The 17710-nt window shown below is 36.5% G+C and overlaps 1 protein-coding gene across 2 annotated transcripts in view; it reads left to right on the top strand.

The window, feature by feature from the left end:
• HS3ST5 (heparan sulfate-glucosamine 3-sulfotransferase 5) overlaps nt 1-15739 on the top strand; it is a 214077-nt gene extending 198338 nt beyond the window's left edge. Inside the window, exons 3-4 of one of the 2 annotated variants that reach the window (XM_049771206.1) lie at nt 8030-8161; nt 13719-15739. In XM_049771206.1, coding sequence (XP_049627163.1) covers nt 8055-8161; nt 13719-14649 — 1038 coding nt within the window. In that variant the 5' untranslated portion in view covers nt 8030-8054 and the 3' untranslated portion in view covers nt 14650-15739. Of the gene's footprint in view, nt 1-8022; nt 8162-13718 lie in introns of both variants that reach the window. The other variant, XM_049771205.1, reaches the window with a different exon arrangement.
• Nucleotides 15740-17710: the final 1971 nt, after the last annotated feature.

Here is a 17710-nt window from a genome sequence, read left to right as displayed (position 1 = left end):
ATTTAGCCTGGAATGACTAAATGGAAAAGATATTGAGCAGTTAACCTCTATCAGTTTTACAAAAATATTCAGGAGGATTGTATGATGTGGCCTTCTCTTTGTCTTATATTTCTAAACCAAGAGCAATTGCCCAGCTCTAAAGCTCTGTCCTGACAGACATTCTAGAACTTTCTTATATACAAAAACCAAAGAAACATCTTGGATGTTAAATATAACATGTATCTGTAGTTTTCTCTGAGAAATTTATTCAAGTGCTGCTATGATATTGTCTCTTAGCACATGGTGTGAGACTGATTACAAAACAGAATGACATTTCCCTTCCTGTGTCCTAGGGAAGCTCATTATAAATTACTGTCTTGGCCTTTTCCTTTCTCAAAAACTTTTTCAAAAATATAAAAAACTTTCACATAACAAAATATATTAACTATTTTTCTAGCAACTGTGTCATTTTGCTTTGAACAGAAAATATAGCATTAGTATTCTCATGTTTAGCAGAAGTCTCTGCTCAAGTTGTTTATAATAAAATGAATATATTTTTATCATGTAATTAGACTAGCAATAAAATTTAAGGTGTATTCCCTGACTTTTTTCTTTTAAGTGCACCACAAGCATAGGTGAATCACCTTTTCTGAACATAATAATTCTGTTCCACTTTGATAAAGTGCTCAAATGTTAATAAAGTTCAATCTCATCCTATCTCATTCAAGACTCATGTGATAACTCTGTGAAAGATATAGGCATTATTTTCATTTCACAGATGAAATGAAGATATTATTATAATTATATTATATTTATTAAATTATATTAAACATTATGTTTTAATATAAATTATGTATTTATTATAGATTATTGTATTAAATATTAAATTGTAATAATATTCTGAAAGTGTCCATTATAAAACTAAATTGAAATGTGACTTAAAGTATTTGACTCTTGATCCAGTAGTCTTTGCTCTTCATTATGGACAACAGATTCATATCAGTTCATTTTTAAACTAAAAGTTTTAGTTCTCTTCGATGTCACTGTAGACATGTGATGGTTTGGAAGATGTGATGGGCATTCCATAAGTAGGCAGTGAAAGGAGCTAGGACGACATTGCCAGCAAAAGACCTACCAAAGAGAGAAAACCTAGTATGTATAAATAAGATTTCTCTGACTTAAAGATGCTAAACTGACAGTAACCATTTATCCCATAGTGCAAAACCTCCATTTCAATAGCTATTCTTATCTAAGGAGAGAATTTATAAGTGGAATATTGTCTGTAAGGCTGAAAGATATTTAAAGCTGGAAAAAATAGAAAATGACATCATAATCCATCAGGTTTTATAATCTTGTTTATCTGTGGTAACAGTAGAAGGGTTGAGAATTTCTTGTGATATAAGAGACTATATCTTAGACTAACTTTCTCATCAGTTTCTACATCCTTAATCACTTGATTATTTTTTTCTGCCTACTAACCTTGAACAGAATTTAATTCTGAGGTCACAGAACTTCAATAACCCCTGCCCTCATATGTCTAAAACCCTCTGTTCAAAACAACTCAGTTGGGTATGGTCCAACTCTCCACTCAAAAAAGTTTAAATTATCAAACCCAAATGCCAAAAGAATAATAAGGGGTGATCAGAGAAATATTACAGAAGCAAAGACTTTTCTTTACGTGTGGCCAACACTGCTTCAATCCACAGCACAGAGAGAGAAGTAGTCCCTTAACCTAGAGCACTGTCTGGCATGGAATAAAACCCAAAAATAAATATAAAAATTAGGAAAGGTACTAAATTCCTCAATAAACTAATAAATTAACTACAGGTTGGGACTACGATAATCAAAGAGAAAAGTCAGAAGAAAAATACTTTAGATTTTGTATATCATTTACACCATTTGTAAAATTACAAAGCAGACAAATTTGGGGCTCAGTACCTTTCAGTTCTCATTCTTTTTACTTCTAAGGCTGTCAGTAGGTCTAGCCTATTGCTAAAAAAAATTCAGCAGTTAAAACTAATCCTACATTTATGATCAATGAAATGTCGACTGTGGTTATAATTGCAAGGTACAACTTTAGTGGAAGATAATTCATAGAGAGATCATTGTGAACAGAGATCTTACATGGAGAGAGCTTTGTAGAGCAAAGAGACATAATCCAGACCTTAAAGAATGGGTGAACTATACCTAGAGATGGACAGGTAGACCAATAATCTAGGGAAAAGGGCTAAAGAATTATATAGCATAGTTTGGATCAGGAATGTATGTGCTACCTTTATGTAACAAAAGACATCAGATGACTTCTCCAGCTACTGTCCTAGTTTCACTCTACACAGGGCTGATGATCCTGGTTAAGATCATAGGACAAGCACATATTACCTTTACTTTTCCCATCTTTACCACTCAGGGATGACCCTTTTCAAGTTTAGAATGACTTTATTCTCTCATACTGCTTGTCTATGCACACCATTAAATTTATTCAGACTCGGGGCCGGGCGGTGGCGCTAAAGGTAAGGTGCCAGACTTGCCTGCGCTAGCCTTGGACGGACCGCGGTTCGATCCCCCGGTGTCCCATATGGTCCCCCAAGCCAGGAGCAACTTCTGAGCACATAGCCAGGAGTAACCCCTGAGCGTTACCGGGTGTGGCCCAAAAACAAAAACAAAAAAAATTTATTCAGACTCAGATACAAATAACACATAATTCTTCACATTAGTCTGTCAAATTAGATACTATTATTTAGTGATATTACATGTATAACATTTATAAGCATTACTTCATTATATTAATTGCAGTCTCATCTATTGGAAAAGTCAGCCATTTATTTCCTTTCATAGATAAGAAAATTTAAGAGAAACTGTTGGAGGGAGATCTGGGAAATTGGTGATGGGAATGTTGCACTGGTGAAGGGGGTTGTTCTTTACATGACTGTAATCATACAACTATAATCATGTTTGTAATCATGGTGTTTAAATAAAGATAATTTAAAAAATAAAATAAAGAGAAACTGTTGAGTAGCTCTGTTACATCTGTCAGAAATGCGAAATGCCATTTCCATTCTGCATCATTGAGCTATGGTACTTCTTCGAGGTTTTTTGTTTGTTTTTAAAGCAGAAAAGCTGTACTCTGTGGAGATAAATCAGAGAAATTATTCAAAACTCTCCCTCAACCAACCAATAGAGTTCTGTGTGCTACAGAACATTTTCATAGGCAACATTTAGCTCAAACAGAGATTGTGGTTTTGTGCATTAGCTCTAATGAAGTTAACACAAGATATCACAATTTTCATAACAGTCCCACTTCAGTGATTTATTACACAGAGGTGATTGGTGGAGACAATATGTGGCTATTGGATGAGAATGACTATGTTTATCCATCCCTTGGTTAATGAGAGCAAGTCCTCCTTTCTTAGGCCCTCACTATGCTAGGAATGCCATCGTTTGTAACACTGGCTAGTCTAGCTGAGACCAGCTCCAAACCACTCAGTTTGACAAACCTTTTTATAGATATCCTCTCCTGTAGTTGTACCTTTGATGCTTTTCACTACAATGAGCTCTTCTGTGACTTCAAAATAGTCATTCGTCCATGATAATAATTAGAAGCTATACAAAATCTTGAACATCATTGCTTTTGTCAAGTGCCAAGAAAAAATAGAAAAGTATTTTTGCGGAGTTTTTCAAATGCTGATGCAAATTGTCTCCCATTTCTTCAATCCTTCAGTAATTTTAGATCCTGAAGGACTAGGAACTAAATAAATCGGCCTTCTCTGGACATATCTCTTTGGCAACTAAAAGAAGACTTTCTTTAACAAATTTTTCCTCCACAGTCTGCCAGTGCACACTATTATCTTGGCAACTTTAAAGCTTGCTTTCAATAATGGAATGTGTGGAATGCAGCACATTGTGGGCCCAGGACAAATCAGCTACTAAGCAGGACAGGTAGTGGTGGCAAAAACACCTGCCAGGCCAGAAAAATGTCCTCAGAGGGCTACATGTGGGCCATGGGCCTAGTTTAAAGACCCCTGACCTAGACAATGTTCTTGCCACATAATATGACTCAGTAAACTTTGTTTCTTTTCTTTTTTTTTTTTTTTTTGGTTTTTGGTTTTTGGTTTTTGGGCCACACCCGGCTGTGCTCAGGGGTTACTCCTGGCTGTCTGCTCAGAAATAGCTCCTGGCAGGCACGGGGAACCATATGGGACACCGGGATTCGAACCAATCACCTTTGGTCCTGGATCAGCTGCTTGCAAGGCAAACGCCACTGTGCTATCTCTCCGGGCCCTGTTTCTTTTCTTTTTCTGCTAAATTAGAACTGTATCCTCAACCTATTCCTGCCAGTACCTATACCATTGCATCAACTTTGCTTTTCTATTAAGTGCCTCTCACCCGCAATCTATGTCTGACCCACCAAATCAACATTTTTCTTATGAGATCCAGGCATTTATAGTTTTCTGGGTCAATACTGTATTTATAAAGTTCAATAAAATCTCTTAAATTCTACTGAATTTTTTTTTATTTTAAAGTAATTCAAGTATAGCAACATTTTAGAGAAAAATGTTTGCCACTTACTACATTTTGGCAAAGTGCTTTTCTCTTCTAATTGTTTCTCATGTCAGCTAGATTTTGAAGATTGGGTAATAAACATTGTTGATTCTATCTTTAGTTTAGCACCATACATGTTTGTAGTCAGGTTTCAGTTATAAAAAAGAAAATCGCGGGGCCAGTGAGATGGCGCTAGAGGTAAGGTGTATGCCTTGCAAACGCTAGCTAAGGAAGGACCACAGTTCGATCCCTGGTGTCCCATATGTTCTCCCCAAGCCAGGGGCAATTTCTGAGTGTTTAGCCAGGAGTAACCCCTGAGCATCAAATGGGTGTGGCCAGAAAAACCAAAAACAAAAAAAGAAAGAAAGAAAATCGCGGGGCCAGAGAGATAGCACAGCGGTAAGGCGTTAGATGCAGAAGGACGGTGGTTCGATTCCCGGCATCCCATATGGTCCTCCAAGCCTGCCAGAGCGATTTCTGAGCAGAGAGCCAGGAGTAATCCCTGAGCACTTCAGGGTGTGACCCCAAAAATAAAAATTTTTAAAAATTTTTAAAAAATCGCCCTTCACCAGTTCAACTTTCCCACCACCAGCGCCCCAAACCCCCTCCTCTCCCACTTCCTGCCTGTACTAGAGACAGGCATTCTATTTCTCTCATTCACTACCATTATCATGACAGTTGTTAGTGTAGTTATTTCTTACCACTCTTTGTGCTAAGCTTCATATCGTGGGCCAGTCCTTCCAGCTCTCATCTCTATTGTCTCTGGCTATTACAATAATGTAATTTTATTTTTCTAAAATCCCACAGATGAGTGAGACTATTCTGTGTCTATCTCTCTTCTCTGACTTATTTCACTCAGCATAATAGTCTCCATACCCATCCATGTATCGGCAAATTTCATGACTTCATTTTTCCTGATGACTGCATAGTATTCCATTGTGTATATGTACCAGTTTCTTTAGCCACTCATCTGTTGTTGGGCCTCCGGGTTGTTTCCAGAATCTGGCTATTGTAAATAGCACTGCAATGAATATAGGTGTGCAGAAGGCATTTTTGTGTCATGTTTTTGTGTTCCTAGAATTTATCTCTAGGAGTAGTATTGCTGGATCATATGGGAGCTCAATTTCTGTTTGTTTTTTTTTTTTTGAGGAATCTCCATATTGTTTTTCATAAAGGCTGTACTAGATGGCATTCCCACCAGCAGTGAATTAGAGTTCCTTCCCCGCCAGCACTGATTGTTCTTGTTCTTTGTGATGTGTGACAGTCACTGTGGCATGAGATGGTACCTCATTGTTACTTTGATTTGCATCTCCCTGATGATTAGTGATGTGGAGACTTCTTTTCATGAGACTATTGACCATTTATATTCTTTCTTTGAGAAAGTGTCTGTACATTTCTTCTCCCCATTTTTTGATGGGGTTAGATGACTTTTTCTTGTTAAGTTCTGTCAGTACCTTATATATCTTATATATTAGCCCTTTATCTAGTGGGTATTAGATCAATAGTTTCTCCCATTTTGTGGGTGGCCTTTGTATCCTTCAAACTAGCTGGTTGTTCTGCTTAAAATCCACAGTATTCACCTTGGCTTCTTTGCTCTTCATCCTTGAATTGTCATCCCAAAAATCACTTCCTCAGGAAGAATTGAAATAGGTTCTGGCTGCAATTCTTTTTTAGTGTGTTTTATAATGTTCCTTTATTATAAAAATTTGTTTGTATCTCTTAATCCTAAATTTTATGTTTCCTTATATATCTCCTCCACTAGACTGTAGACTCTCTCATAACACTCATTGTGAAATCTAGTATCTAAAGCACATTGCAAAGTACAAATTGACTATGTATTGTGTGTCTGCTACTCATCTCTTTTTAGATGCACCCAATAACATCTTCATGAAATCATATACCATATTCCCATGAAGCCCACATCTCTGATCATTTTTCATCTTCTTTCACCAATACTTATTCATATTTTATTATGAAATAAGTTGCAATCTTTCATTTTTCTCAATTCCCTATGCTCTTTTTTATTTTATGAGAGCTAAAACTTTCTCCAGATCTTTTTTGGAATGTGTGTAATATTTTAATGTATAATTAAACATGTATAATATGGCATCAGTATTTTCTGATGAATGAATGAACAGGTAATGAATCTGATTGATCAATCAATCTTAATATGTTCCTTTTGCATGGGGAAAATCTTCTCATAACAAATATGGAGACATCACCAGCAAAATCAATTATTTTTGGTTTTGGGGGGCCACACCTGGTGACAGTAAGGGGTTACTCCTGGCTATGTGCTCAGAAATTGTTCCTGGCTTGGGGGACCATATGGGATGCTGGTGAATGGAACCACGGTTCATCCAATTCTAGCGTGGGCAAGGCAGATGCCTTACCACTTGAGCCACTGCTCCAGCCCCAACAATTTATAACCATAACACGCTGCAATATTCCACCTTCCTGGATTATTATTTTGAGTTTCAATGAGAAGCAAACAATCTTATCTTGAAATGGGTATTGGATTTTTTAATAAGAAAGTCTGAAATGGAAGCTTGCATTTCTACCTACAGATTTAATAACAACATTAGCAAAGCTTTACATTTCACAGCTGGCTTTAATACAAGTAGAAGATTGAAAAGTTTAGCAAGGTCTATGTCACCAGACCTGTTTAAATTTATTGACAGCCAGGAAAGGTCACTAAGCTGAGTCACCCTTTCTTTCTAAGTATGTTTTAAAGAATCAGTTCAATCCAGAACAATATAAAGAAGAGGAAGAGTAACATCAGGTTCCTCAGAGTCAGTGTCATCAATAATTTGCCCTTAAGAACAAGTTGTCATTATTATGCTCAAATGATAACTTATTATATATATACATATATATATAAAACTGTGACATCAATTTCCATATCTATTCTGTTTTCTAAAGCAGTTTACTGATTGGCCCTGCTGGTATTCTTCAGGATGCTCAGCTACTCATTTTATCAATATTTGCATGATTAACAGTAACAAGAGCAACATATATGCACATGTATCATATATAAATATGTACAAAGGCATTTTAAATTACTTTGACAATTAACTGACTCTGATTAGTTAGTTCTTCCTCTAGTTTGTTTGTTGTTTGTTTGGATGTTAGAACCATAATCAGTTGTATTTAAGGCTTACTCCAGCTCTGCACTCAGGCATTACTTCTGGTGGGCTTTGGGGATTATTATGTGGTGCCTGGAATCAAACTGAAGATGGTCCCATGCAAGACAAATACCCTACCCACTATATAATTATTTTTGGCCCTTCCTTCTAGTTTAGTATTTTATCTTATAACATAGAGAAAAAGGTAGAAGAGCTAAGTTATACAAAATACATGTAACATTATGAATATTTTCAAAATTGTAACAGGATCTTTAATCACAGGAGCTATTTTATCACCATTTTAATAATGCTGCTTAGCTTTTGACAATCAACAGATACTTTAGAAACAGCTGTTACTAAATTTTCTTCTGTCCCCATTCAGGCTGCAGAAGTCTTGAAGGTTGATGGAGGGCCATGCTATTCAAACAGCAGGTGTGGCTGAGACAGAAGCTCCTGGTCCTAGGAAGTCTTGCTGTTGGGAGTCTCCTATATCTAGTTGCCAGAGTTGGGAGCTTGGATAGGTAAGTGATTAAACACATGCTATACTTGTATGAATTCAAATGTCTCTGAATTTAATGAATTAAATTTAATTTCTCCATTTGTTTTCCTTTATCAAAATTCCTAAAAAAAATATGCTTTTCTAGAGAATTGATTTTTTTTTGAGAATTGATTTTTGTTTTTAAGCCTTTAAGAGATCCAAGTTGTTTGAACCAAAATATTCTTTAAGATCAATTTGTATTCTATATATTTTCAAAGAAACAATAAAACTATAAAATAAATAATAATTAAATTACCCAAACTAGTGAGTTATTTATTAGGGAAAAAACCTTGAAGTACTATGATATTCTGTAGCCATAACAGAAAATTTGCACCATTATCAATAGCTACTAATGTCATTTTAATTAGTTGCCATTTGGGGCAGGAATATGACTCAGAGAGTAGCACACTTTCCTTGAATGCAGCCAACCTAAATTTAATCCTTAGAATCCCCATCTGGTTCCCCCATCACACCAGAAGTAATTCCTAAGCACAAGAGCCAGGAGAAACCCCTGTGCAACACCGGAAACCCTAGAAAATAATTTTTATTAGAACTCAATACAGTCTGTCTACATCAGGCTGTTTCTCTCTAGTCATAGTGAAATAATGATGATATATTCTTATATCTTCGTTTTGAAATTTATGAGTAGAATATTTATGCACCATCAAGAGAGTTAAAATTATGTGTGGGTCTGGAAAGAAACTCACCAAGTTTGAAACCCATTGCCTGGATAAGACTGGATACAGTCTTAAGGGAATTTTAACTCTGTTTATTAGCTCTGATTTCCAGGAGCTGAATTTACAAGGGGAGTGTCACTCAGAGTAATTGCCCAGAAAGCAATGAAAAATCCATGAAGAAGAACTTTACAAAGTCAAGATTGGTTCTGAATATGCAGTTAAAATGTACTAGATAGACACAGATGTTCCAGCAGGATCAGTTGACTTCATTTTTAATATATTTGGGCTGGCCCATATCTGTTATGATTTGAAAGGCCAGAGAAGTTAATTTCTGAAATGTGTTAGCTTCCCATTTTGCCCTTTAAATTTAATTTTTCACTGCAAAGCCTTAACAGTGTTCTCCATGGATTTAATTCCTGTTGTCTGTGAAAATGCAGATAGACTTTAATTGAAAATATCTTCTGGAGCTCTTCTCTTTCATAATCTATATATTTAATATATTTGATCAATTATTTATTTGGCAAATAAAAGAGTGGTGATTCTTCTTTTCCTTCTAGTTAATCTTGTCTAGTAAAGTCAACTGCTTTTCATTTAAATTCCTGGATAAATAACTTTCTCACCCACTGTGGAAAATGACGTTGTTCAGAGTTTATCATTAACTTTACATATTAGTGGCTTAATTAGTAGGAAAAACTTTAAGGTAGTATGATTTTTATAGTCATAATGTAAAGTTTGTACCAAGTTATCAACCAGTATTAATATAACTTTAATTTTCCATGTGGGGCCAGGTAGTGGTAAAGCTCCTGCCTTGCATATGTGAGGCCTAGGTTTGGATCTTTGAAAGAAAATAATAAAATAAAATCATTTACTTTTAATTTAATAATTGAGCTCATGATCATGGATGTATCCATTATATTATTTTCCCACTTTTAATCTCATCTCTTCTAGGTTAGCTTTTATATAAAATTTAATTTCTCTGTGGATCTCATTTTTTTAACTTGATTGATTGATTGATTGGTTGGTTGATTGATTAGTTTGAGGGCCACACCCAGCAGGGCTCAGAGCTTACTCTGGCTCTGCATTCAGAAATCACCTCTGACAGGCTGGAGGACCACATGGGATGGTGGGAATCAAATTGGGTCCCTCCCTGGTCAGCTGCATGCAAGGCAAATGCCCTACCACTGTACTATCTCTCTGTCCCCATGCTCTGTGGATCTTAAAATTTCCTATTTGAAAATTTAGGAATATTATCTGATATTAACACATGTTTACTCAGACCTATCTTTTACGAACTAAAGACATTGCTCTCAAGGTGGAAGACTGAAGTCATTTTTATTATCCTTTCTAGGATTTAGTTTCTTAATTTGGAACTCAGGCTTCAAATCTGCTCTATAAGAAATGGGAAAAAATGTGATGTTTCCTTCTATTTGAATTAGGAAGTCCAAAAAGTAATTGTTCTTCTCCCAGATTAGAAGGTAGAAAGGAGAATGAAAAAAAAAAAAAAGGAAAATGGCCCCTTATAGAGGTAAGAATGCCTCACAAATTGTATTCCAGCTCCAGCAGGGGAGAGACAGTCGGTTCAGTCTTGCTCACAATGATGAAAACAATTTTCCTCAGTTCTCCCAGTATCATTCTAGCTTCACAGAAAACTATCTGTTACATTCAAAGTATTCCTTTAGGATTTGGGACTCAATTCTCAAACAAAACTTAAAAAAGAACTAGAAGATGAATGTGTAACTTTTCAGTGTCACAATTAAGAACAGCTTTGACTATGTATGTGTTGTGATTTCTTGATTTTCCATTTAAAGCTCTAGTATGTTTATCTTGTTAACAAGTTTATAGGAAAAAAAGAAAAAATTCTCTAAAATATTAACTATGTTTTTATAGTATCCAATATTTTCTTATTTTCTAGAGTGAGCATGGTTTATTTTTTTTTTAAACAAAATCTCTTTAAACTCTTTTATTGGTGAATATGTCTCTGACATATCTGTGAATTCTAGAAATCTTTTGGGAGCATACTCTATAGTGTTCAGGGATTACTTCTGGTTCTGCAATGGAATTACTCCTGGCAGTGTTCAGGGGACCATATGGGATGTCAGGGATGAAACACAGGTCAGCTGCATGCAAGGGAAGCTCCCTATCCGTTGTACTATTACTCCAATACTGAATCCCAGAAATCTTTTTTTTTTTTTTTTGGTTTTTGGGCCACACCCGTTTGACGCTCAGGGGTTACTCCTGGCTATGTGCTCAGAAATCGCCCCTGGCTTGGGGGGACCATATGGGACGCCGGGGGGATCGAACCGCGGTCCTTCCTTGGTTAGCGCTTGCAAGGCAGACACCTTACCTCCAGCGCCACCTACCCGGCCCCAGAATCCCAGAAATCTTAACAATGAACTTCTCTTTACACATGTTTATAAAATGAAAGGGTATTTTTATATGCCCATGTTAATAACTGAAGTTTAGGCAGTCAAAAATAGGAGAGAGACAATAAACATACTCTGGGTGTCACAGCAATGACTGCCAGATCTGCTTTCTACTGTTTCAGGGTATTCACTTCCATCTGATTACTTACTAAGTCATTTCTGCTTTTTGCCCTATATCTTTACTGATTGGGACAGTAAATCAAATATTTTATTTTAAGATTTATTTTTAGAAATGAAATCTCTACTGTTAATGGAGTAATTTTCTTGTTTGTTTTTGAAGCATATCCAGCACTGCTCAGAGGTTACTCATGGCTCTTTGCTGAGCAATCACAACTGGCAGGCTCATGGACCATATGGGATGCTGAGGAATTGAACCCCGGTCAGCCACATGCAAGGCCCTGCCTGATGAGGCCCTAGTAGAGTGATTATTTTTTTAATTTAAACACCGTGGTTAGAAGGTTATTCATATATAGTTTTCTATTTTCACAAATAAAGTCTTTCATGATTAAGTTACAAACATACAATGTACAACCTTCACCAGAACATATTTCCCCCCACCAGCATTGGCCCCAGTTTCCCTGTCACCCTCCTGATACCTTCTTCCCTCCCAACCAGCTCCCCAACCTGCCTCAGGGACAGAGTCTCTCTCTCTCTCTCTCTCTCTCTCTCTCTCTCTCTCTCTCTCTCTCTCTCTCTGTCTCTCTCTCTCTCTCTCTCTCTCTCTCTGTCTCTGTCTCTCTCTCTCTGTCTCTGTCTCTGTCTCTCTCTCTCTCTCTCTCTCTCTCTCTCTCTCTCACACACACACACACACACACACATTCCACTGTGGTTTGAACTACTGCTGATGAAAGGGTGCCATGCATGGTTGCTTTTAAAATCATAAAAAACAAACATCACCAAAAGTAAAATATATCCAGTTTCTTTAAACTTGTGATAACTTGATAACTATTCAAACACAAACCAAGCCCTTTTCATGCTATGACATGGCCTGGACATTTGTATCTTCTGACTTTTATTTTTTTCTGGTTTTAATTTTAAACATAACAGAAGATAACAAAAGGCACATCGAAAGGAAAGCAAGCAGCAATTTCATCACCACAGAGAAGAGGGACACAGACTACAAATTAGGGTAGACTATAAATTAGTCATTAGGATAACAAGAAGCTTCAGTCAAAAGAATTGGTTAGCAGCAATATTGACTTATAGTGTAACCCCTTAACAAAAAGGCTTCATCTAGTTCAACAAAGTGAGTGCATGCTTTGCATTCAGGAGGCCCAGGTTTCATCCTTAAGCACTAAGCCAGGATTAGCCCCCTACCCTCCCATCCCACCCCACCCTGCTCTACTGGGTGAGGCTAGAACCAAACAAACAGAAAACCAAAAATCTAAAAATGCCAGGTAAACTTAGATAAACTTAGGGAAACTATTGATTGACTTCCAGTCTATATACTCCAAAGAAGATGCGATTTATTAACCTTATTTATTTGACCATGCCAATTATATAGTCACTCTCATCTATGATCATTTTCAATTTGGCTACACCTTTTTCTTTGAGAAAAGCAGATGTTACAATTCTTTATGTAAAACAGTTGAAGCAGAATGCCTCCTGTAATGTCATCCACCATGTTCCTTATTTTACGAGCTTGGATTTAATTGGGTTGGCAGTGAGAACTCAAGGTTTGTAGCCCAGCCAAGGTCTCGATGATTTCTGGTTTCAGGTGTGATAGATCATTTGCTAATGGCCATTGGATTTGTTCCTACATTTAGTAAAGTGAAAACATCATTCCATTCTTTTTGGAGAGAAAGAGAAAAAGCGGCAGAAGAAATATAGTATTCTTCTAGCTCTATCAAGGCCAAGGGCACACAATTTCAAGGAATAAAAATCTCAGCACTTGTCAAGATGGGATTTTGCAGGTTGATGATGCAAAGAGTCAAGGGCAGAGACTAGAACATCTTTGCAGACTGTATCTCAAAATAATGTTAAGAGCCCAGTGAGCACTGCTGAGCAGGAAGAAAAGAATACTGCATTAAACCTGAAAGACAGAACCTCTTTGCTGCCCTTCAGCCCCTAGCTGAAGATGATAATCTTCTGCCTTTCACATTTTCTAAATGATGTTAACTAGTGAGCTGTTAAAAGGCCATTAGCATGGCTAGTGTCACTTGTCTGTCCTGGGCTATGAACATAACTACATGCCGTAGTCAATTAAGTGCTTGGTGAATAAAAATTTTAAGGAGAACTAATAAAAAGAATCCCATCAATTATGTGTGCTCCATTTAATACAGAGTTATGTAAAATAAAATTTCCCAAACATATGTTCATTATGGATTGCAACAGGGAGCCAGTGGTTTTATTTGTGTATCTACAGTATTACTCTGACTGGAAAACAAGAAAAACAAGACCTTGTTTGCAATGTGTCTTTTAACATGTCTGTTGTTTGCAGGCTACAACCCATTTGCCCCATTGAAGGTCGACTTGGAGCCCGAAATCAAGCTGAATTCCCTCTTCGAGCCCTGCAGTTCAAGCGGGGCCTTCTGCATGAATTCCGGAAGGGCAACACTTCCAAGGAGCAGGTTCGCCTGAATGACTTGGTCCAGCAGCTCCCGAAGGCCATAATCATTGGGGTGAGGAAAGGAGGCACAAGGGCCCTTCTTGAGATGCTGAACCTCCATCCAGCAGTAGTCAAAGCCTCCCAAGAAATCCACTTTTTTGACAATGATGAGAATTATGCCAAGGGCATTGACTGGTATAGGAAAAAGATGCCTTTTTCCTACCCTCAGCAAATCACAATTGAAAAGAGCCCTGCATATTTTATCACAGAGGAGGTTCCAGAAAGGATTTACAAAATGAACTCATCTATCAAGTTGTTGATCATTGTCAGGGAGCCAACCACAAGAGCTATTTCTGATTATACTCAGGTGCTAGAGGGGAAGGAAAGGAAGAACAAAACTTATTACAAGTTTGAAAAACTGGCAATAGACCCTAATACCTGTGAAGTGAATACAAAATACAAGGCAGTAAGAACCAGCATCTATACCAAACATCTGGAAAGGTGGTTAAAATACTTTCCAATTGAACAGTTTCACATTGTTGATGGAGACCGCCTCATCACAGAACCTCTGCCAGAACTTCAGCTCGTGGAAAAGTTCCTAAATCTTCCCCCAAGGATAAGTCAATACAATTTATATTTCAATGCAACTAGAGGGTTTTACTGCTTACGATTTAACATTGTCTTTAATAAGTGCCTGGCGGGCAGCAAGGGGCGCATTCATCCAGAGGTGGACCCCTCTGTCATAACCAAATTACGCAAATTCTTTCACCCTTTTAATCAAAAATTCTACCAGATCACTGGGAGGACATTGAACTGGCCCTAAAATGATAAATCATACAACACTATGTGTTATGCCTAGAGACATACAATGTCTCCTTTAGATTAAAATATGCACTTTTCCATGTATACTTGTACATATGCAGTGTGTGACCAAATATAAAATCAGTTTTTTTCTACTGAAAATTGAAAAATCAAAATTGCTATCTACCTAGCTGCATCTTCTAGGCTATTGACAAAAATTTAAGGTAGTGGTATTGGGGGAAAATGACTTCAGCTATTCTCAAAGAGTTAGTCTTCTTTTGAGTCAGAATTTGTCGTCTACCCTTTTCATAGACTTAAGCCAAAAGATTAATGTGTGAAATGTACCAATGGCTGTGAAGCTTCAGGAAGTAGAGGATTCAATTATGCATCCCTCTCTTGGGGAAATTTGGCTCTTTAATTCAGATACTGAATTGGTGCCAATGAAAACAGAAAATACTATTTTCTTATTATTTAAAAGAATGTCTTATCTCATTGACACTGTCCCAAAGTTTTTGTGGAAAGTTTGCACTATTGTTTTCTCGTACAGACCCTGGCGTCATTTGTAGCATGTCAACCACACATTGGAAAGTCCAATCCTTTTACTTCCATGTTCTATGTCAACAAAAAGAAATGTCATGTACATAATGTATATTGCTGTAAATATTGGTTTCACACTAAGTAATTCTATTTTGTAAACTGAATATGGCTATTTAATTTATTGTGAAAATTAAATTTATTGTGGTATTTAAAAATGGAATGGATTAAAATTACTCTATGTGCAACATCTTTTTTTTTTTTACTCATTTTGTTTTATGTGCCCCTGCCAGCTTTCACTATCAAAGCTGTTTATGTGTAAATGAGAGAGTACTTGGAAAGATGCACTGTTCTGTTGGGTTTCTGTACTTTTATGAAAATCACATATATGAAGTGAGGTTAAGTATTTTAAAAAATATTTTTATCAGGGCCAGAGCAATAGCACGGTGGAAATGGCCTTTACCTTGCACATGGCAGGCTAGGGTTCAATCTCCGATATCCCATTTAATTCTCTATGCCAGCCAGGAGTAATCCCTGAGCACCACTGAGTGTGGCCAAAAATACTTATATATATATATATATATATATATATATATATATATATATCTACACTAACCATTGAAAATATGGTATAGCAGCCACTTAGAACATTAGTGCTGCTCTGGTACAACTTTGTAACAACTGATTTACTTGAATTTGCTACTGTGGCATGAGTTACAAGAAATACTTATAATGGAGGCACAGATGAATTGAACCTCTAATCCAGGGGTCCTCAAACTTTTTAAACAGGGGGCCAGTTCACTGTCCCTTAGACCATTGGAGAGTCTGACTATAGTAAAAACAAAACTTATGAACGAATTCTTATGCACACTGCATATGTCTTATTTTGCAATGAAGAAACAAAACAGATACAAATACAATATGTGGCCCGTGAGCCATAGTTTGAGGAACACTGCCACAGTCATACCAGTAGAGAAACTCAATAAAACAAGATTAAAAAACTTGTTTGACCTCTGTACTGAAAGCTGTTGGTGCTTCAAAAACCAAGTATTTAAGAACTCCCTCTTGAGGTGAAAAATCGACCAGCCTACTTAGAAATGATCAGATTGCTTAGTGTTGCTCTTACATATGGCTATTATTTCTATCCAAAGAAATTAATACTAAAATTAATGCTAACATCAGACACACAGTTATGCCTAAATATTATTCAAATGAGGTATCAACAACAAAAAGGACTAGGTTTTCCACGATCACAATTACTTAGCCAATGGAAAATGTTTGAATTTTGTTCAATATCACATTGAGAGTGCCTAGAGAAATCAGCAAATTACAATGAATCCCTTTTGATTGTAATGAGTGTTTATTTTCTCCATGAGTTGTTTATCCTGTCCAGTGATTTCATGGTGATCTTTTCTAAATAAATAGCCCTTTTCCCTCTGGTGTTGGTATATATTGCTTCTCAAGCTGCAGCCTGGGTAATCATAGCTATTGTTTCAATTAACAGTAATGCTGTTCTCTCAGCAAGAAATGGGCATGACACCAACACATGCTGATAAGGTGGCTCTTCCCACTGCAATGAGATTGAAGTGAGTCTAGAGTTTACACATAAATCTCTTCTTCCTTAAAACCTAAATGAAATCAAACATAATCTGATTGAGTGCCTCCAGTCTCAACTTACTCATTAGAATAAATTCATCAGAATAAATTCTTTTGAATACTGTCAAGAAAATAAGCATCATATTATCATTATTTTAATGTAGCTATTCCTAGAGAACTATAATATCATAAATAGCTATTAGTATTTTCCTACAAGTGATTGTCAACTTATGCCCCATTGCAATGCTAATGTTTCAAAAATCAGTCTAGATATTCCATCAGTACAAATGAAAGATGCCCTTCTTAATATTTATGACTTTGTGACTCACTGATAAAAAATAATAGTAAATCATTGAACAGAATTATTTTCTGTGATCATTTGTTATATTACATTTTCCATAGATTTTGTTACTGTTACCCACAGTGTAAATTTGAAATTTATTCTAACATTTTTACTTTATATACTGGCATTTGGTTATGTTATTTTTAGCTCATGAACTCAATATTCATCATATTAAAAAAGAGTGCAGTGATTTTCAGTTGTTCCAATTCCTAAATAAGTTTAAGAAAGACTTTCAACCTTGGTGTCACCTCTACAGAGATTTTAAGCAGGAGGCCTGGTCTCGGAGAATGTCTTGAGAAGGCAGGTTTCATTTTGCTGGGAAAAAAACAGCCATAGCACCTGCTGATTGAGGTAGGTAGAGAAATAAAAATTCTGATTTAATAGAATACTTCCTCTGGCGGTTTTAGACCTCCTTGTTTAGGAAAATGTTTCCTGTTGTCATCAAACAGGCAATGAACCTCTAGAGAAATCTTCAGCTCGTTACAATAGCTCCACTAAGGCTCTCTTTAATAAGCTACACTTTTTACATCATGAAAAGTTTTCATTCCTTCCGGAGGCTTGGTGGCACCATACAGCTTTGTAAAACAACTCTGACTGCAAAGAGAAAATA

The sequence above is a fragment of the Suncus etruscus genome, chromosome 4, assembly GCF_024139225.1.
Source record: "Suncus etruscus isolate mSunEtr1 chromosome 4, mSunEtr1.pri.cur, whole genome shotgun sequence".
NCBI classification, from domain to species: domain Eukaryota; kingdom Metazoa; phylum Chordata; class Mammalia; order Eulipotyphla; family Soricidae; genus Suncus; species Suncus etruscus.
Note: the sequence above shows the minus strand (reverse complement) of the source record. Positions and strands in the feature narration are given on the sequence as shown.